Source organism: Euprymna scolopes, chromosome 15, assembly GCF_053919585.1.
Source record: "Euprymna scolopes isolate OS-2025 chromosome 15, ASM5391958v1, whole genome shotgun sequence".
NCBI lineage: Eukaryota > Metazoa > Mollusca > Cephalopoda > Sepiida > Sepiolidae > Euprymna > Euprymna scolopes.
Genome location: NC_136496.1, coordinates 73,130,375 through 73,153,669, shown reverse-complemented (window position 1 = coordinate 73,153,669; position 23,295 = coordinate 73,130,375). Strand labels below are relative to the sequence as shown.

Below are 23,295 nucleotides of genomic sequence, written 5' to 3'. Positions count from 1 at the left end.
TATATATATATACTAGCATGGGTGCCCGGCGTTGCCCGGGTGTTTGGAGGTGTATGCTGAGCAAAAAGAAAAAAAAAAAGGTCAATTTTTTTAACTTTGACCCCTATTATGACTCCTTAAAATTTATTGTTTTGGTCTCAAATTACATTATTAAGTTAGATCCATGTCCAAGGAACCTATATCTGAAATTTCACGTGTTTAGACCCAAAATTGTAGGAGGAGTTCGGTAGAGTTCTCAGAGGTCAAATAGTTGAACTTTGACCCCTTAACAGCCAAATTTCTGGCCGAAAACCGATCAAGTAGATTTTCCCAAATCTCAGTACCCTGTATATCAAATTTCGAGTCTGTATCGGTTTTTGGCCAGAAATTTGGCGATTAAGGGGTCAAAGTTCAACGATTTGACCTTTGAGAACTCTACCAAACTCCTCCGAAAATTTTGGGTCTACGCACTTGAGATTTTAGATATAGGTTCCTTGGACATGGATCTAACTTTATGACTTGATTTGAGCCCAAAACAATAAATTTTAAGGGGTCATAATAAGGGTCAAAGTTAAAAAAGAATTGACCTCTGCGGTCTCTTCCAAATTACTCAGACAATTTCTGGTCTAAATATTTGAAATTTTACATAAAGGGTATTCAGAGATAGGGCAAGCTTTTTCATCAGTTTGGGTCGAAAATTTTTAGTTACCAATATATAAATGTATGTATGTATGTCTGTTTGCATGTCTGCCTTAAACTTTCAATAGAGACGACGGATTTTACCAAGATCAATATCGTTTTAAAGTTCGACCTTTCATACGACAAATATCGAAAAATTGGCTAAAAACATTGTCTTCCCCTTCAACTAAGCACTTTTCTACAGAGGGGGGGGGGTCACTTTTTTCGTCAATATTTTTGAAAGTTATCCTCTCCTTTAGATTGTCTAGCCTTAATTTAAAAAATGTTGCTTCCAGTTTGGTGGTGGTCGTAACAGCATAAACGTTAGGTTTTACCCCGTTTTTTTCCTCCTTTGCGGTACGGGTTCGAGCCTGCCTTCCTACTAGCACTTTTTTTTTTTTTTTTTTGCTCAACATACACATCCAAACACCCCGGCAACGTTGGGCTGAAATGCTAGTATATATATAAAAGTGAACGTGTCTCTGTGTGTGTCTGTGTACATTTCCCTATGCAATAACTCTGTCAAGTTTAAACCTACAGATTCGAAATTTGATATACAGGGTACTGAGATTTGGGAAAATCGATGTGATTGGTTTTCGGACAGAAATTTGGCAATTAAGGGGTCAAAGTTCAACGATTTGACCTTTGAGAACTCTACCAAACTCCTCCTACAATTTTGGGTCTAAACACGTGAAATTTTAGATATAGGTTCCTTGGACATGGATCTAACTTAATAACTTTATTTGAGCCCTAAACAATAAATTTTAAGGGGCATAATAGGGGTCAAAGTTAAAAAAATTGACCGCTTTTTTTTTTTTTTTTTTTTGCTCAGAATACACCTCCAAACACCCGGGCAACGCCGGGCACCCATGCTAGTATCTATATAAAAGTGAAAGTATCTGTCTGTCTGTCTGTGTGTGTGTACATTTCCCTACACAATAACTCTGTCAATTTTCAGTCTACAGACTCGAAATTTGATATGCAGGGTATGGAAATTTGGGAAAATCTTTATAATCCGTTTTCAGCCAGAAATGTGGCTGTTAAGAGGTCAAAGTTCAACGATTTGACGTTTGAGAGCTCTACCAAACTCTTCCATCAATTTTGGGTATAAACAATTGAAATTTTAGATATAGGTTCCTTGGACATGGATCCAACTTAATAACTTGATTTGAGCCCAAAACAATAAATGTTAAAGGGTCATAATAAGGGTCAAAATTACAAAAAAATTGACCTCTGTGGTCTCTACAAAATTATTCAGACAATTTCTGGTCTAAACATTTGAAATTTTACATAAAGGGTATTCAGAGATAGGGCAAGCTTTTTAATCGGTTTGGGTCGAAAATTTGAGCTACCAATATATAAATGTATGTACGTATGTTTGCATGTCTGCCCAAAGCCTTCGACCGTTTTGAAGCTCGACCCTTTAGACGACAAATACCGGAAACTTGGCTAAAAACATTAATTTCTTTATCCTCAACGGGGCACTTTTCTACAGGGAGGGGTCGCTTTTTTCACCGATATTTTCTAGCCTTAATTTAAACCTACGCCACTTCCGGTTTGGTAGTGGTCGTAGCAGCAAAGACGTCACGTGTTTCCCCCCATTCTTTTCCTCTTCGCGGCACGGGTTCAAGCCTTCCTTCCTACTACCACTTTATTTTATTTAAAAAATTTTTTTTTATTTATTTTTATTTTTTTGCTCAACACACACATCCAAACACCCGGTCAGCGCCGGGCGGGCACCCATGGTAGTATATATATAAAATCCCTTTATTTTACTTACCTTAAAGTTGTAATTAAAATTGGACATAAAGTCAATATTATTATGTTAAAAAAATAAATACTTTTTCTTGATAACTTTTTTCTCGGTAATAAAATTATTTGAACAACAACAACAACAACAACAACAAAAAAATAGAATTCTAAAAAATAATTATTTCTAAAAAGCTTTAAATGATATTAAATTCAAATATTACGCCATACGAAGTTTAAACAAAGATTTTTTTGGAACTGATTTCTAGTAATAAAAAATACATTCATATAATAGACTATATTCCTCTTGAGATTATAAAAATTGCAGAAGCAAATTTGGTGCTTATGATCGTTTGAACTCTATCTTAAATTCTTCCCCGTAGACTTTGTCGAAAATAGTGTTTCAGTGATAATTATTTTTTTTCTACCTCATCGTTTCCCATAATTTTTGGATATGTTACTATTTGTGACATGATAATTATGTCTGTATCATTTGTTTTACTTGAAATTCATATTTTTTGTTTTTCGTTTGTTTAATATAGAAGCAAAGAAAAGCAAAGCACTGACTTAATGCGCAAAAAGATATTTTATTTCAAAACAAACTCCGGAAAGAAAGAATTATTTTATTTTCTGATGACAGCAGTTATTGAAAGTTTAGGAAATCAATAATAATTCTAAAAACCTGTTTGGTTTAAAGAATATTTTATTGTTTTTGTAAAAATATTTTTCCGATATATTATATCGGGGGGGGGGGGGAATGAAAACAAGTTTACTTTCATTTTGCCAGAAGTGTGTAGAGGGGAGATCACTCTGTTTGACATAAATATTCACAATTTGCAATTGCAAATTTAATGCCATGAAACTCTAATGAAGGTTAATCGTATCATAATTTTTGTCGCATTTAAAAGAAATACTGAAGGTAGAGAATAGTTAACAAAGCGTCTTCGTGTTAGAATCGGTTTCTAAATAATAACGTTATTATTTAGAAACCCATTGGAGAGGGCAAAGGATTTTGTTAATTATTCGGTACTTTAATCAAGACATTAAAAAAAATGAAAATATCGAAAAAAAAAAAAGGTTATATTGTACGTATCTGTTTTGAACTGGTCTCCGAAAAAAAAAAAAAAAAAAAAAAAAAAAATTCACTTGATTTGATCGAGTAGTTTTTTTTTTTTTTACAGCAGAGAAACACGTTTTTATGACAGCACGTTGAAGGCAGTCATCTTGGAATTTAAAAAAAAAAAATTTGTTTGGATGTTAGAAACGCCACGGGGAGATAACTCAGTTTAAAGCGCCGACACTCCCTCCCCATCTTTAATAACTAGCTTTTCTTTCTAAAAATCGAACCTTTTGCCCGGTATCACAACAAATTGTTTTTTCGCTGTAAAAAAAAAAAACTACTTGATGAAATTAAGTGAAATTTTTTTTTCAGAGAACTTCATTACATAACGGATGTGTAAAATTTAAACTTTTTTTCGATATTTTCATTTTTTAATGTCTTGATTAAACTGTTCAAGTACAAATTATTCTCTACCTTCACCGAAATCTATATAAATAAAACAGAAAATGTATGTATGTGTGTCTGTCTGTGTATAAATATTTAACCGATAAACTCTTAAAATACTGGTCACCTAACACTGAAATTAACAGGAAATAGTAATCATACACCAAGAATGGTTTAAAATGAGTCAAATCTTTGTTTGGATGGATAAATAACATGTACAAACATATACCACCAAATTGAAATGAAAACTGTTCAACATATTTCTATTACTTTCACAACTCAAAACAGATTTCAGTAAATAGACAGACATCTATAAGGGAAGTCTTTAAAAAAAAAAAAAAAAAAAACATTTAGTAGCTATACTCTTTCATATTTAAAAACCATATAGAAACACAAGAGTTATGAAAGACCTAAAAAAAAATTAGGACTAAAAGGAAGAATGCCAATCTTCATGCAACACTTTCTACAAAACAGACATTTTAATGAAAGAATTGAAACATTGAAGAACAAGAAAATGGAGTACCGGAGTACCAAAAAGAGGTTTCCTCGCTGTAACACTGTTTAATATGAAAATAAATCATATCGTTCAAAATTTAACTATAGGAATACATTGTGCACTCTACGTGGACGACTTCCTAATATACTGTAGATCCAAATACATTCATCGAAAATAGAGCTTAAACAAAATAACAAAATGTCCAGAAGAAAACAGTTTCAAATTTTCAGAAACCAAAACAAAATGTGTACAGTTTTGTAACCTCTGAAAAATGCACAATGACTTTGACATTGAATAAAAGTCAAATATAAAAAGTTGATGGATATAAATTTTTAGGGATTATATTTGACCAAATACTTTTGGCCCCCATATCATCTACTCAAGAAAAAAATGTAACAAAACCATGAACTTATTTAAAGCAGTAGGTCACACTGACTGGGGAGCAAATAAGCAAACACTATTAAAACTATATCAATCCACAGTGCGGAGCAGCAAAACCTTTATACTTGAAACCAGGCCGATAGCCATTAGTCGCGTGCTCTCATGTAATGAATGAATGCGTGAATGTAGGATTGACATGAAATTCTTAAAGATAAACTAAAATGACCGAAAAATGGGCTGAAATGACTTAAATAAATAAAAAATAAATGACTTAAAATGATTTTAATAAACTTAAGGATGAATTGAATGACCTTAAGAATGACTTGAATGCTTAAAAAATAACTGGAATCCTTCAAAAACAACTTGAATGATCTGGAGAATGACTTGAATGGCTTGGAGACTGACTGGTTGTAAAGTGGGTGATCATTTTACATTAAATTAATACAGAAAAGTGATCCCCCCTTTATATCACAAAGTTACAAACATAAGTACCGCTGTAGTAAGAACAGATATTATACTTTGATCTTAGCGAAAAGGCCAAGAAAAGCTTAAAAAGCTAAGAACAGCATCTAATAACAACAGACCTTTGATCTTAACCAAAAAGGCCAAGCACAAAAGTGGTACAGACAGACGAACCGATGGAGTGACTTATAGAGTCGCTTGCACGTGACTAAAAACTTGAAAAAACCTGAAACAATCCCCAACCAAGAATTGAGAATAGCACTCGGTGATTTTAGCATATCTCCAGTAGAAGGTCTGTTCTTAGAGGCTAATAAAGCTCCATTATCAATAAGAAATGATAAACTAGCTCTTCAATATTTTACCAAAATAGCTTCAAATCCACTAAATCCAGCTTATGACTATCTCCAGGTCAGAATACGAAACCTTTTTAGAAAAAAACAAAAAAGCAATTAAAACTATTCAATCTATGAATTAAAGAAATGACCCAAAAATTAAACATAAACCTATCCACAACTCAACCATTTCCAAAATCCTTCCATGGCAATTAAAGGAACACAAAATTCTGCTAGACATGACTAAATACACTAATCTATGTACACTGACGGCTTCAAGAGTCAAAATAAAGTACAGAGTGCTGCCATCTATATATATAAAAGCGAAAATGTATGTATGTGTGTTTTTTTTTTTTTTTTTTGTTTTTTTTAATTACATTTTCACCCCAAACAAGGCACATTGCCACTTTGGTGTAGGGGGCTACTATCAGGGGAAACATCTACTGGGGTACTATGTAGGGATTAGGGCAGCGAGATGTTGGTTCACGTTGCACTTGAACTTATGCATGTCAGTACAGTTGGGGAAGCAGTGACCTGGAATGGAATTCCAAAGTCTAGCAGTTCTGGGGAAGAAACTACTGGAGTAGAAAGATCTTTTACATCTAGGGATCTCTACAGTGTGGGGGTGGGATTTTGCAGCTTGTCGGGTCTGTCGAGGGTGTTCACGTCGTGGGGGCACAAGTGCTTGCAGTTCTTCAGAGCATTCACCATTATAATACTTGTAGAACAGGCAAAGGGATGCAACGTTTCGACGATGGGACAGAGGCTGAAGTTTAGATGCCAGTTTAGGGCCTATCAGATTTGCGACTCTCTTTTGAACCCTGTCAAGGAGCGAGAGACTAGTAGCCGATGCACCGGCCCAAATATGACAGCAATACTCCATACATGGGCGAATAGTGGCCTTATAGAGGTACAGGATACTTTCGGGTGTTAGAAGTTTTCTAGCACGGTAGAGAGAGCCCACCTTCCTTGCAGCGGCCCTGGCAATGCCCTCGATGTAATTGTTCCAACTCATGTTTCCTGTGAACGTTAGGCCAAGGAGCTTGAGAGACGTACTCTCAGATAAAGAGTCGTTGGCCATTGCTATAGGTGGTAGAGAAGGTTTCTTGTAATTATTGAATGAAACCAGTTTTGTCTTGGTGGCATTGAACGTTACCATCCATTTTTGTCCCCATTCCACTACTGATTGGAGGTCATCCTCTAGTGTTTCTGCCATTACTTTAGATATATGTTCGTTTGTTTTCCTGTCGTGCCTGCTATAGAGTGTGGTGTCATCAGCATATATACCCATCTCAGAGGCAATCTTGTCGGGGAGGTCATTTACGAATATCAGGAACAGCAGAGGTCCAAGGATAGATCCTTGGGGCACTTGTGTGTCCGCTATAAACTTTCAACAGACACGATGAAAATTCACAAACTCTGTATCATATTGAAGCCCCATCCTTTGCACAAAAAATATTGCAAAATTGGCCAAAAGCGTTCATTTTTTTTTCACCCCAAAATCGACAATTTTCGACAGGGGGGGGGGGGTAGTCAACAAAAACTGTCCTCTCGTGACGACGACCGGTTCTACGCATGCGTCAGATGACGTCATGACCTGATTTACTTTAAATACTTAAAGAACTGACTAAATTTCATGTACATCGTGTTAACTCAGGTGGTTAGCGCGTTGGTTCGTTATCTAAATGTTTTGGCTTCGAATCGTGGTGTGAGATGTCTTTTTTTTTTCTTTTTTTTTTTTTTTTCGATTTTTTTAAATTTAAATATTGAACCAGTGTTATTTAAGCCATTTTTCACGTAACGTTCATTTTTCTGTTTTTTTTTTTTTACTTCGCTTATCCACCCCCAACCCGGGTACCTACCGATTTTTAAAATTTTAATATCGAAACAGGTTTATTTAAGCCGTTTTTCACATGTTCGTTTTTCTGTTTTCTTTGTTGTTTTTTCGATTTTTACATTTAACATCGTTCGTTTGCCTTACGTTAGTTTTTTTATCGATGTTTTGATCCCCCCCCCCCCCACCGCTTAAGTTTTAACGTTCGTTTTTGTTTTCTTTTTTTACTTCGCTTATAACAAACAAACCTGGTCATTGACCTTATTTGCTAATTAGATATTGCTTACGTCGTCATCATCATCGTAACGCTCAACGACTTCCATGCGTGCACCTGTCAATTTGGTTCTTACTTAAATAAATTCAAACATCTTTCAGTAACTCATTCTGGCTAGCTGAACGGTTCATGTTTTTTTCACATTTTATTTTCAAACTTCGCCTCAGTGCTTCGGGTTCGATCCTACCAACTTTTACCCCCCCCCCCCAGTTTCTTTTTTATTTAACAGCACACACACCTCCAAACCCCCGCTAGTCTGTTATATAAATCTCACCTGTCTATTTAAATGTATGTATGTATGTATGCATGCATGCATGTATTCCTAAAACTTTCTATAGAGACGATGGATTTTCACAAGATTGGTATCGTTTTGAAGCTAGACCCTTCAGATGACAAATATCGAAAAATTGGCCTAAAACATTCATTCCTTCACCCTAAACTTGGCCGTTTTGTACAGAGTTTCATAAGAGATATTTTTGATGTAAACTATTAAACTAACACCTATAAATATAGACACAAATGTACGGAATACTGATTCCATAGTTCTGGTATAAATCAAGTTCAGCACTGCCTAACTCCACTGATTTGATGAGGATGGTTTTATAAATGCTTGAATCTCCAACAATCTTTGTTTCAGCAGCAGCATCATCATCATCTGTTTTATGCCCATTTTACATGCTGGCATATGTCGGACAGCGTTAAGGAATTTGACTTCTAAACTTAGTTATATAATGTTATCTTTGTCTTTTTATTTATTTATTTGGCTTTTTATTTTTAGAAATCTGGAGAAGTGAGAGCGCTGAAGATTCTGAATGTGCGATTCAACAAGGAATTGGCCGTACTTTTCCAGAGAGAAATCGATGCTCTCTTGCTGCTTCAGCATCCGAATGTGGTCACCTTTTATGCAGTGGAAAAAGAAGTAAGTATATTAGCATCAAAGTAATACACTGACGTAATGAATATAAGTACATCCGGTTCCTTTTTCCTTGCAAGAATAGACTGATTTAATCATAAATACCAACTGGTAGTGCCATCTGGGAGAGACGTGGAAGTATACGCTGAAGCCTCATGCTAAGGAATACCAGCTCCAACCACGAACACTCATTTAGTAAGGTGACTTACCAGATTATTACTTGAAAATTTCGCAAAGACCACTCGATTATTTTCAAATGAATATATGCCTTTCACAAAACGTATCGTACACCAATTGTTGTATAGGGAGATGGATTGGCCCCAAAACAGTCATGTTATATCGTGAGGTAGGAGATATTGTTTTTATAATGAGATTAAATAAAAATGGATAAATTGTATGTATTGCTTGTATATACTCATGTATATATATATATTTTTTTTTTCCAAGAACAGAAACACAAGGAATATATCGAAATGCCACTTACCTTTGTCTTTTTCTTTTTCTTTTCTTTTATTTTTCCTGCAAAGGGCCCTTCGTTGTGTTTTCTTCATCTGTTTTTTTTTTTTTATTATTATTCTTGCGGAATAAAAATGGGCATGGACACCAAAACTGGTCTGTTACGTTATGCTGTAGTTCTTTAGTTTTTAACCGTCGTCTATTTAATCTGTTAAATACAGTTTCAAGTTCTTGACGAATGTATATAAAACAATTAGTTGTTTCATAAAAAAAAAAAACACTTGACGTAAGTTTATAAAAAAAGGAATGACAATTTATTTTCTGTTCAATTCTTTCTCAATGTGCTATGGAGAGAGAGAGAGAGAGAGAAAGATGGGGCCTGGTGGAGTGTTGTGGATGACACAAAATGACAACTGGATGTCTCGATGCCCTTCTCTCTGACTGACATTTTCCTTGGTTGGCATTTGTTTTTATTTACAAAAATTTTAGACCTTTCATTTTTCCATGCCGCATTCCACTGGCCCTTATTAACTTCGTCTAAGGCCAAATTTCAATATTACGGTTTTCCAAACTTGTCAGTTGAAGAATGTTGATTTCAAAGCTTCTGCATTCTTTTTTCAATTGTTATTACTTTTGATGACATTTCTTGGTTTGAAGATTTCCACAATATTTGTGTGTGTGCATGCAGCTCCATGCGCATCTGTGCACAACCATCAATAATTCTGGCGTTGCCCAGAATACTACTCAACACAATGACGCATTTGTATTTATTTATATATTAGTGGTACTTTCATCTACTTCTACTAATAAATATAGCATCCGTTTGAATTCAAATTTGCTGCAGATGAGAAATATGGCTTCCATATGAACATTATTAATAGTCAGATAAAGTAGTTTCCAAAAGAAATGACAATTGAATTACAATTTTAAAGGACATAATAGCATGATTCGCCCCAAAATAGGCTAGCTAGAATCAAATAGCGATTTCTCAGATCAAAAGCTTTAATGACAAACATTGAGAAATAGATTAGTTTCACTTATTATATAGACTAGTTTATTCAACCTGACATTTTCCAGGAATATCTGATTGCAATTGGTGTAAACCTCAAAATGAGTCTTTAACCAATCTATATTAATATTTATTTCTTAAACTCTGTGTCTTATGTGTACACTGAAGCTTGCGTTTAATGTTTTTAAACAATGTCAGAAGTGACAGATCCAATCTGATTGCCATAACAAATAACACCCTACCTGAGAGCCCATCCTTCAAACTCCTCGGATTAACATTAACAAGCAATAACCATCCCTTTCAGTGCAATTGTTTGAATCTCTCTTGCACTTGGTTCACTGCGTATATTTGCCAGGTAATTTTATAAATTCTTTTTCATGAGTTCAACTGTCCCAATAATTACTGGAATGATGGAGAGCTTCCTAAGATTCCAGTTTCTTTTTTTTTTTAAATTCAGTTTCTGTTTTGGGATGTGTATACCCAACTAGTACTGGAATATTTTCAATTTCACAATAACAGAATTTCTTAAACGGAGACGAGATGAATAATACTAAATTGGATTACTGGTTGTACCTACCAGGAATGCAGTGAAGTTATTTAAACTTTCTTTATTTGTACATTTTAAAATTTATACAGAAAATGGAAATAAAATTGTAAGGGGGAGAACTTTTGTTATATTATTCAAAGAAGATAGAAGTTATCTCTCTTGCTGATCATTATTTATAGGTGATTATTTAAAAATATTTCATATTATAAGTCTTCTAGACCAGGCCAACTAATTTTTTAAATATATTGTAGCAAAGCGCGTTATTATATTGCCAATAACATGGTACAACTATAACAAATTATAACATGCTAGTCAATAGTAAAGTTTGATTGTCAGTTTACATGCTATTTGGGCCTGACTTTGAAAATCTGTCATAACTGTATAGATTAGATAATGTAGGTCCAGTGTTTCAGCGAAGCTATCTTGCGTAATTTTGTTAAATGAATAATTTAATGTAACAATCAAACAATACTGTAATAACTAAATTTAAATTTGAAATTTTAATAATAAAAGAAATAAAGGTAAAAGGACTCCATGGTAATATCTGGTAAGTATAACTAATTGTTGTACTGCGAAAATCCATGTTTTGATCCCAGCAGATTATCTGAACAATGATAGATTATTATGTACACAGCTTGAGTCTTATTGGTAGATGACATGCAGCAATAATTTATTATCTCTCACGTTGACTAACGATTCTCATAAATATTGTTTAGAAAAGAACTGCACAAATTCACTCAAGTTTGGACAATCGGTGAAGCTGAGATAAGTAGGTCCCGCAGACGAGCCTCGTTCTGACATTCGGAAAATGTAGGTTAACAACCGGTGAAGCTACTGAAAAGTAACCCTTTTGAATGAAGATAGATATAAACAATATTTTTAAAATTAATTTCTTAATTTTACTTAAAAACAAAATGTAAACATATATAAACAAAATATTTTAGAAAATAATTTCTTAATTTTAAATAAAAATTGATTGTAAAGAATTTTTTAAAAATAATTATTGAAAAATATTGCAAAGTATTTACATATCTGGTTCTTTGGGATAATAAGGGCGCCTGAAACCTCCCTTTCAAAACGAAAAAAGCTTTACTGTTTTTACTATTTTAAAGCGCTTTTTTTTTTCTTTTTAAGTTTGAGACACAAGTAGTGGTTAGTTAACTTAGAATCCTAAAGAATTTCTGCCATGCGCCCTTGTTGTTCTAAGTTAACTAAAAAAAAATTCTTTATAATCAATTTTTATTTAAAATTAAGAAATTATTTTCTAAAATATTTTGTTTATATATGTTTACATTTTTTTTTTTAAGTAAAATTAAGAAATTAATTTAAAAAATATTGTTTATATCCATCTGCATTCAAAAGGGTTACTTTTTCAGTAGCTTCACTGGTTTTTAGCCTAAATTTTCTGAATATCAGAATGAGGCTCGTCTGCAGGACCTACTTATCTCAGCTTCACCGGACAATCTTTTTTGTTTGTTTTGTTTTATAGCATGTCAACCTTTTTCAGGTCATTAAATGCCAAATCAAATTGTACTTGAAAGACGTTATGCTTTGAAAGACATTATTTGTGTTGGAACAGTTTATAACAGTTAAGGACCATTTACGGACAGTCTTAGGTTTGCGAGAGTTGATGACAGTTTTAAGTTGATAAAAAGTTTGACTCGGTAGAACGCGATTTGTGGCTTGTAGCAGATCAAGATGAGATGATGTTAATTGACGACAAAGATGCTTCGACAGACTATGTGTATATGGACTTTAGTGTTTAGAGGGTTGATGGTATAACACACATGCATACAAACCCAGATTGCAACTGATATTTGCAAAATGTGTCGGAATTTGTTTTTTATGTTTTGTTTTATTTATATTTTTTTATACTTGTGGACTCGTACATGCCTCCCTTAGTAGCTGCCAATGTGAGAGATGACAACACTGCCAGAAGAGAAGATGACAGAGAAGAAGACTACAAAAACAACATTGTGTTTGGCGTTTGTTGTTGAGTGGAGTAGCCTGTGGTTTTATCACAGGAGCAACAATCCAAAAAACTCCAATCACTCTCTATGCTGACTCAGCGAAAAGAGAAAGATCTGAGCTGCCCATTTACCACATCACACTTATGACTTCCTGTCCATAACGTAAATGCTGAGTCACCTAACTCTTACTTGACATCTAAAGGAAAATTCCACTACTTAATTCTAACCTCATTACAGAAATTTCTGATTTTTAACCTTATTTTAATGCGCCAGCATCTAAGTATCATTACCTGATGAATTATAAATTTTCTAATGTTTTTTTATATTTTTCTTTCCTTTATAGATTTACTCGGGGAAACAGGTCCTCATCACAGAATTCTGCAGTGGCGGGACGTTATCCAGATTTTTGCATCAGCCAGAAAATTACAAAGGACTCGACAATCAAGAATTTCTGACACTCTTAAATGATTTAGGTAAGTGAAGACTATTTAAATAAAGTTTTATTATGAGATTTCCTTCGGACATTTCAATCCTGTAGAAAAATGAAAAAAATCAAAGAATTAATTTCGTAGCGGTAATTCAAAGTAGACAAACAATTCTTCTTAAAATATTAGTACTTAGTCAGATTCTGACCCAATTCCAGACAATATCATTTTGTATCTTCCGACATGGTTATGGAAGCAGCCAAAAGATGTTTACAACACGAAGATTGCCATAGATGATAAATACAAAATAGGGTATTGTAATCGAATAGGGCAAAATAATAAAATAGAAAAATAGTTGCTCCAAGTTTTAATTATATAAACAAAATTTTTTTTTAAGAAACATATATAAAAGTTTTTGGTTGTTCATTATAATAGTGAAATTCAAAAATCCAAATATTAAATTTCAAGTAAAATTAGTGATATCTACTTAATTGTCATGTCACAGTAATGAAAATATTTAAAAAATTACAAAAACTGATAAGGTAGAAAATTAATCTATAATATCAATCTCGCCTGTCTGTTTAAATGTATGTATGTATGTCTGTTTGACAGAGGCGACCGATTTTCACAATATCGGTATCATTTTGAAGCTTGACACTTCGGACGACAAATATAAAAAAAATTGGCTAAAAACATTACTTCCTTCATCCTCAACTGGGCTCTTTTCTACAAGGAGGGGTCGCTTTTTTCGCCGATATTTTCAAAACTCATCCTCTCTTTTTCGATTGACTAGCCTTAATTTAAACCTATGTCATTTCCGGTTTGGTGATGGGTGCAACAGCAAAGATGTCACTTTTTTTTTACGTTCTTTTACTCCTTTGCAGTATGAGTTCGAGCCTGCCTGCCTGCCTGCCTACTAACACTTTTTTTTTTTTTTTTTTTTACTCAACACACACTTCAAACACCCGGGCAACGCCGGGCACCCAGGCTAGTTATTAATGAAAACAGTTTTCAAAGACAATTAGCGAAAATTAAGTTTTGCTAAATTGGCCAAAGATTTTCAATTTTCAGAAAATATTTACTCCCTTTTGTTACAATTAGAACTTTGCAGTTTTTATTTTTATTTTTGCAATTTTCGCTAATTGTCTTTGAAAGCTATTTTCATTAATAATTATTTTTTCACCTTAACATTTATCATAATTTTTGGATATGTTCATTACTGTGACATGGCAATTAAGTAGATATCATTAGTTTTACTTGAAATTCAATATTTTGATTTCCAAATTATTATAATGAAGAAGAACCAACTTTGTGTATTTTTTTTTTTTTTTTTTTTCAAATAAAATTTTCAAATAAATTTTTTTTTGTTTTTTCAATTAATAATTTTTTTTTTACAACAAAAGCATAGAAACAACTGCGAAAGAAAAAAAAAATTATTTTTCAGTTTCAAGAAACTGTATTTTATTTGTTTTGCATTTTTTTTTTTTTTTTTTGCAAGAAGTAATGTATTTGCACAGTATAATTTTGATTAACACAAATCTTTGCCTTTCCTGGTTTAAATGAACTTCACAAATTCATACCTCCATCTTGAGCCATGTTGATAAAGTGTTTGAGTATATCAATGTTCATCTTTACCTAGCTTCTACCACTTGATATCTAATAGATAGAAAAAGTAGCTAGTGGTAGAGCAGATTCTTGTCTGCACAAAAGGTGCTACACTAATGTTGAATGCCCTTTACGGCTACTTTTTCTGCAGATTATAAAAAAATATACTGCTTGTGTAGATTGGTGATCTTTTAAACCAACACATTTCAGGTGAAAACATTATGTATTATGTTGGAATTAGTATAAATTCCAAAAATTATGAAAAATGATCCGGTAGTGTGCTAGATGTATTTTTAACAACAACAAAAAAAAAATCCTTCACAATTATGTTCCGCCATATCTTGTTTAAAAATATCAGACTTGTAATTTAAGTCAAGGGCAATAAATCAGTTTCTCACACTGAATTGGTCATACAACTGAACTCTTCCACAGTAAACGATTTTCCTGTATTTTTTTTTTTTTTTTTTTTTTTTTTTTAATTTTAATTCTAGACTTTCACCAAAAGATTTGGTTTTAGTTAAATTTGTTACAAAGTGTTGTATCATGAAAATATGATGCAAACAAAAGATGTGGTAGTCCTGAGTGGTAAAAACCGAGAGAAACACAACAAATCAACCAATAAAGTTATTGTGATAAACGGACAAATATCAATATACAAAATACAAATATCACAAACAATATAGGGACACAGCATAGGGCCATCCATATGACTACTTATCATTTTTTCGTAGTATTTCAATCATGTAATTTGCTGTGTGGAGTCATATTTATAATGGGTGATACTTCCACTCTAGAGATGACAGGTTCTTCTATTACATAAGAAAATAACAGTGCAAGAAAGGAATTCTGTAGGGGCAGCTGTGCATGTAATTGTGAGGCAAGGGTTGCACAATCCCGAACCACACCTCTCCTGAATCGGCACTGCTTGAGTCCAGTGGCAAGGAGAAGTCCAGGCTGACTGGAAACAATGCCGAGATAAGCAGAGAACATATACAACACCTGGATGTCCCAAATGGTCACCCATTTAGTGCTGACCAGGCTCAATGTTGCTTAACTTTGGTGTGTCCATGTGATTATGCTGTACAAAGGAATAATTTGTCAAATGATCCAAGAACAAAATTTTATTCCATATTTGACTAATACAACGAAAAAAAACTTTAATGGCTGGAAAGCAAAAATGTATTGTTTTAAGGAAGAAATGCCCCCCTCCCCTTCACCAATCTTTCTCGAAAAACACCTGTCAATAACTTTCCCCACTCTTTAACTGTGCCTAAATAAAAATGTAGATTCCATGAGCAATGCTTCTTTCTTAGAACTGTACGCCTGTGGAACTCTCTTCTGTTTGCTGACTATAACTTGGTTGTCTTCAAGCCCAACATAAACAAATTCTTGATGAACCACCCCCTTAAGTAATCCAATTTACCAAATTTCTATTAATAACGACTATTACAATATTATCCGATTGATTACTGTACACTCAATAACCCTTATTCTTGAGTGGCCTCAGGGCCTTGATAAGTGGTGACTATGTAAAAAAAAAAAAAAAAAAAAAAAGAAATTGTGTATTAAACGCTTTTGTAATACAGTTTCACGCTTTTTAGTGAAATTCTGCTTCTTTTTTTGTTTGCTTATTCATTAAAATGAATTTCTGCTTTAAATATGAATTTTTTTTGCTTCATGGTTTACAAATGTGACACTAGGATCTGATATTCAGATTGAAAAATCAGTGCCTTTGAGGAGGAGCACTCTAACCCTGCAAAAGATGCCTGGGCAGCCCTGTCAGCATTCCCCGGTAGAGGTGCCTCGGGCGATTATCAATAAACTGCCACCTTCTCAAAGAGAGAAGGCAAAGGGACAAAAATGGATGGTCACATTCAATGCTGCCAAGACTAAGCTTGTTTCCTTCAGTAACTACAAGAAACCTTCTCTATCACCAATAGCAATGGCCAAGAACACATTGCCTGAAAGTACTTCTTTTAAACTCCTCGGCCTAACGTTTACAGGGAATATGAACTGGAATAGATACATTGAGAGCATTGCCAAGGCTGCTGTAAAGAAGGTTGGCTCCCTCTACCGTGCTAGAAAACTACTTACACCTAAAAGTATCCTGTACTTCTATAAGGCCACCATTCGCCCATGTATGGGATACTGTTGTCACATCTGGGCTGGTGCATCTGCTGCTTGTCTCTCACTCCTGGACAGGGTTCAAAAAGAGTCGCCAACCTGATAGGTCCTGAACTGTCATCTAGGCTACAGCCTCTGTCCCATCGACGAGATATTGCATCCCTCTGCCTGTTCTAAAAATACTTTAATGGTGAATGCTCTGATGAACTGCAAACACTTGTACCTCCTCGACATCACTACCCCCGACAAACCCGACAAGCAACTAAGTCTCACCCCTTTACAGTAGAGATCTCTAGATGCAAGAAAGCCTTTTACTCCAATAGTTTCTTCCCCAGAACTGCAGGTCTTTGGAACTCCCTTCCGGGATTCTGCTTTCCCAACTGTACTGATATGCAGAAGTTCAAGTGTAATGTGAACAAACATCTTTCTACTCATTTCCCTTCATAATGCCCCTGCAAATTATGTCCCTGATAGTAGCCCCCTGCTTCAAAGTGGCACTGTGCCTTGTTTGAGGTGAAAATTGAATAAAATGAAAAAAAATATTTTAAAAAGCCTGGGAGGGTGGACCTCTTAAAACTACATGGGATCAGCTTTATACTGCGATCAACAGGGAAAAGATCATTACAAGAATAGTGTAGACTGTTGATTTTGGCGCCTGAGGAAAAAATCCCTGGCAAAACTGCTTTTTGGTTAAAGTCTGCTCTTTCTTTTTTTAATGAGAAAAAAACTGATTTCTGCTAAATTGCTTACATCATTATTCTTCCCATCTTTCTCTTCTCCTCTCTTGCTTTCTTTCTCTTTTCCTATTTTTTCTCTTTCTTTTTCTGTTTTGTCTGTGGCTTGTCTTGCCTTCTCTCACCATTCTTTCTCTAGTTTCCTCTGCAAAGTGAAAATGTTAATTTTGCTGTATTTCAAACGATTCACAATGTGAATAGGGGAGGTAGAAGACTTTTGTTTCATCAAAGAATAACTTCCTGTTCCCTTGTCTCCCCCCCCCCCCCAATTCACACTTGTGAACTTCTTTTAATTTTTACTTTCTTTGTTTAGGAAAAGGCTGAAAATAATCGATTTGACTATAGATGAAGCTAAATAGTGACAAATAGATTCAGTTGTAAATAACAAATTTAGATGGGATTGGTTAAAGAAGGTTTCTATTTTTAGTGGTGATCGTGACCTCATACACACACACACACAGGTTAGGAAATTGGTGGTGGTAGAAGCTGTGATTACCTCAGATTAAGAAATTGGGAGTGTGGCTCACCAGTTTGAGAAAATGTATAGTGCTAGTCCAGAATGCAACCTAATTAAAAAAAAAAAAAAGAAATTACAGAAAAATCTTTATGATGAACTCATCACGAAACGAAAATGTCATATTCTAAAAATCATGTAAATTAATCAAGTCGTCCTTTTTTTTTTTTTTTTTTTTTTTTTTTAACTAAGAATGTAACACTACTGTTTCCAGTTATGACGGTTACACATTAGATGTGATCCCCAACTGTGGGATCACAAATGTAACATTGTTTAGTCTTGGACCCCCTCAACTATATTCAGGTACTCATTAGTTGCTGAAACCATGCATATAATGTCAGTTTTAGCTCTGAGGTGCACACAATGCACAGGCCAGTAAGTCCTAGTGGCAACATAATTTTCACATCAATGAGTTTTCGGCTGAAAACCTCTGTTGCCAGAAAAGTCTGGTTTGTTGATATCTGTGAAAAACAGAATCACTTTCAAAAGACGAAAGAGGCACACAAAATAACAATAAATAATCATTAACATTGATAATAGTTCCGTCAATCACACAGTTTGTTTTATAAAGTGGATTTTTTTTTTTCAACCTATTGCCTGGGCATCAAAATTCTGCCTTTTTCTCTTATTATGGATAAATAACTCGTGAGAATTTACCAGCAAAGTTATTTAACTTTGCCTGGATCTATAATGTTACCGTAAGAAAATCAAATCTTATGACTAAGACTTTGTTTGATCGGCCATATTTAATAAAGGGAGATAATTCAATTTGAACTATCAATATACTATTAATCACTAAAAATCATTAAAAAAATAACTTTCTATATAAAAAAAAATAATACTTCATCAAATTTCGTGATTTGGAATATGACATTTTTTCCATGACAGGTAAGTATATCATAAAATTTTCTTGTATTTTTTTTTCTTTTAGTTAAGCTGAATTCTGGATAAGAGCCAAATGTATTCTTCATATGTCAAAGAAGAAAGGTTAGGATAACTAATGTCCTTATTTCATAAATTAAAAAAAGGTAGAATCCAAGCCATTGTTATGTACATGATAAAGAAAATGGAAGTGATTAAAATAAAGTAAAATTAATTTTATTTTGGTTTATTTAAATGATGTTTTCTTCTTTTTTTTTTTTAATCAAAATATGATTTGTTTGCTTTTAGCAGTAATTTTGCAAGTCAGAAGCATAAAGTAATGAAAGTGAAATGTTTAGAAATATATTTTTAATTCTAAACAAAATTAAAATGTAGAACAACGAATATAGAAATCATTTGAAAATTAAGTAATACTTACAACAGAATTATAATGCCATTTTCAAATTTTTTTTTCTCCATAAACAGAGATGGCACTCTCATTGGTCAATGAACAAAGACTACTTACAACAGAATTATAATGCCATTTTCAAATTTCTTCTCTGTAAACAAAGACTACTTACAACAGAATTATAATGCCATTTTCAAATTTCTTCTCTGTAAACAAAGACATTGGCCAATGAACAAAGATGATTAGCCAATGGAAAAATGATTACCCAATGGAAAAAGCCAGTGTGGCTTGAGTGATTAACGCCTGTATCCGGAAGTTTCTCTTACTGAAAAAGGTTATTGGGCTGGATAGGAAAAGTAAAGCCTCTTATTTATTTATTTTTAAGTTAAAAAGTTGAAGAGCTACAAAGGCAGGAGTGGTGCCATAAAAATATGCAACCTTTTGTTCTCCAGAATTGATTTTTCTACATAATCACCACCATTCTCAATGCACTTTAGCCAGGAATTCAATGACGCATCTCTACTTCTGACACATGTCCATGACAGGCGTCTTACACCACCAATACCTGCAAGAGAGAGATGAAACTTTCAAGTCATGAACACATAAGTTCAATTATAGCAATGCAATTTACAATATCCTCTGATTCTTTAGGGCAGAATAAAAAATAGAAGACATTACTTTTGGAATGCTCATTTGTCGGGCATAACTGACTAGTCAGAATTAAACATCGATTTGCAAATGCATTGCTATCTAGGTCAAATATGGCATAATCATGTTAACAAACCACTTTTCCTTAGATCAGTGAAGTAAAGTAACATTGAGCCTGGTCAGTACCAGATGAGTAACCATTTGGGAATACCAGGCGCTGTATGTAGGAGGATGTCGGCACTTTCCTACAAAAACCTAACGTTGTCATCTCTCCTTACTGAGATATACATGCGACTGGGGACTGCTTTTGAATTTGATACTTTCTCCTTTGGAGGAAGCCGGTTTTACCTGCCTAGGGTGAGTGTTGTTGGCACTGGCATCTAAGTCAATTTTTTAAAATCTGATGCAATAACGTTATATGTTGGTTTCATTAAAATATTTTTTTCCCCTCATTTTCTTTTCTCATTGAACTGAAAATTAATTTCTTTTTCGTATTTACAGTTGCAGGGACAAAACATTTACGGATGCATGGTTTTGTTCACAGGGATATTAAACCTCAAAACATTTTACGCTGCTGTGTTGATGGCCAGTAAGTAAAAGTTTTCTTGTTTTTAGACAGTTTGCCCAATCTACACCATTAACTATCACGTTACATTCATTAACTCTTATCCTCGAGTGGCTTTTGGGCCTTGATAAGTGGTACCTCTCGCATAAAAAAAAAAGTTCTTTCTTCATTTTTCTTTCTTCTTTTCTACTGAAAAAAATCGTAGCCTTCAAATCCAATGTAAACAAGTCCTTGTTAAGCTGTCCCCTTAAATGATCCAAATTCCGCCCAATCTGCACTATTAACCACCTTACATTCGTTAACCCTTATCCTCGAGTGGCGTTTGGGCCCTGATAAATGATGACTCCCTAGTAAATACAAAAAGGTTCTTTTCCTTTCTTTTTCTTTTTCTGAAAAAGAAGACCAACGTGCTACCCTACTCAGCAACCCCAATCCAATATTGTGTGGTATTGATTTATTTTCCTTCATCTTATCTTCTGGCCATGTTGTTATCTTGTACATTGGTGACTATCAAAGAGATGGGGGGTGCATGGGATCATAAGTATAAAAAAAATAAAACAAAACACAAACTCCAACACATTCTGCAATTATCATTATTATATGTATGTGTGTGTGTGTGTGTCTGAGACATCATTAATCTTCTGAATATCTATCTGTCTGTCGAGGCCGTGTTCATCAGTTGATGGGAGTTCATCTCGATGTGCATTCAACTGTCTGAAACTGGAAACTTCCCCCAACTCGTAACTGACATCAACCATCGCAAACTCAAGACTGTCCGCAAACCACCCCAAACTGTTGCAAAACAAATGGACACTACTAAAACTGCTTGTAAAATAACTGTAAATATATATTCAGTCCTTTTGTTCTCATCCACTGCCACACCTCGATTAATAATCCTATTTTAGCTTTCTTTTGTGTTCCTTTGTGAACAGCTTACTATATCTTTGTTCTGTTGATAAACTTATTTCCTTTTCTTTTATAGTTTTTATCTCTTTTCTCTTTTTTTTTTTTTTTACTTCCTATATACAACATCGATAGTATCACACTTTGCCTCTGGTGACATTTTGTAAGTTCTTCTTTCTGCTTGCCTGGGCATGGTTTGTTAACAAAATTAATAGTCATTTCTCCTGGGCAGAAGAATGAAGAGTTATTGCCCTTGAAAGAGAAGAGCATGTTGGTCATAAGTTTGAGAGGCAAGCAAAATGTGTCTTACATCACAGACTTTAATCATCATGCATCCTGCAACTTCTACCTTACCATTTAATCTGTAAGTTGTTAAATAAATCTTTTAAAGATTATACTTTGTCCTCTGCTCATTTCTGAGTTGGTATTAAACTGATAACGCACATCATCAGACGTAATGCATTTACATCTACCTTCTCAAAACCCCAGCACAAATTCATTTGAGAGGTCTTCATGTCTGCTACTTTTCATTTTGGATTTAAACTTTCATGGGATTAATTTTTATTTGACATTTCCTATATTCTCCCTACACATTTGTGAGTTATTGGTTATGGCTGAGGAAGAATTGGTCGTTTTGAATCTCTCGTTGGCTTGAAAGTCCAGTGTCCCTAAGATTCATGCAACCTGTAAAATCTGCAACGTGGGCAAGTAGAAAATAACTTAAGTTGCATTTGTGTATTTTGTGGGCGACTTATTTGTTATGCATTAATATCAGCTCTTTCCCAGGAACTTTTGCAATTATTTCTGCAATTATTTTTATCTTAGAGGGATTTTAGCATCTATCAACAATCTTCTTTCTGGTTGGTTGGTTGTTTCTGTTTTACGGCATATCAACCCTTTTCGGGTTATTTAATGCCGAATCCAAAGATTTTGAAGAAAAATTTTTTTAATAGAATATATTTGTTGTTTTTACGTCGGTTTCTATTTAACCCATAGTTGGGACCCTAACAGGTACTACCACTCCGGGTCAGAGTGGACCTGGGAGCAATGGTAATTAAAGGGTGGCTCCATACTCCCCAAAGCCCACAAGCTGGGGCCTCACTACTGGATATAGTTTAAGGTCATATCCAGGACGCCCATTGAGGGACTTTTACCCTCTGCAGGGGGGCAGTCGGCGTATTCTAATGCCCCACCGACAGGGCCTCTTCTTTCTGGAATCGGGGTTTGATAGCACTTTATGTTTAAAGAGGAATGATTCCCATTATAGCTGTTTGGTAGAGGCCAATCTAGCAGAAGAATCTCAATGCAGAGAGGTAAATTTCCTATGAATAAAATATTGATTTTATTACTAGTGTCGGTGGTATATTCACCATCTTCACCTTTTTAATTGGTTAAGGTGGAATTTTAATTGGACTTTTTTTTTGTTTAATCAATATCACCTAAAGCAATATATAGCCTTGACAAAGCTTTAATTTTTTTTGGTTTTAATTTGTAATCGAATCATACTATTTAACACCATCTTCTGCCCATTAAATCCGAATCTCTAAATCCCTCTGGAGCAATCTTTACTTTCTAAAAAAATACCATTTCTAGGAGTGAGACCAGTGTTGATGAGTGTTTCTATCGGCTTACCCCTAGTTAAAGAATTTATATCCCTGAACTTCTCTCCTTCCTGTTTCGGATGAATTCCCACCATTTTCTAGACATCCATATCTTTGGGGTTCAGATTTTCCACTCAAGGAATTTATATGGTTGCATGTTGTTGTCCTAGGTTTTGGATCAAATTGGTGGCACTGAGTGGATTTTGAGGGTTCTCTGGTTTGTGTTGTTGGTGGTGTTCTGAGACTTTGAAAGCCATGCAAGAATGAGAAGCGAAACTAACTTCATCGGACTGTCTTGGATGTCTAAACCTTGAAAAAAGTG

At 34.2% G+C, this 23,295-nt stretch overlaps 1 protein-coding gene across 6 annotated transcripts in view; it reads left to right on the top strand.

Moving 5' to 3' along the window:
* The window catches only part of LOC145293902 (serine/threonine-protein kinase TBK1-like), a 166,472-nt gene that overhangs the window by 68,871 nt on the left and 74,306 nt on the right, over positions 1-23,295 (top strand). For all 6 annotated transcript variants that reach the window (XR_013869785.1, XM_080140699.1, XM_080140702.1 and 3 more), the window contains exons 3-5: positions 8,468-8,608; positions 12,928-13,057; positions 20,406-20,493. Coding sequence is in view for 5 of the 6 variants with exons in the window: in XM_080140699.1 (XP_079996825.1) it covers positions 8,468-8,608; positions 12,928-13,057; positions 20,406-20,493 (359 nt within the window). In the remaining variant the exon portion in view is untranslated. The remainder of the gene's footprint in view (positions 1-8,467; positions 8,609-12,927; positions 13,058-20,405; positions 20,494-23,295) is intronic.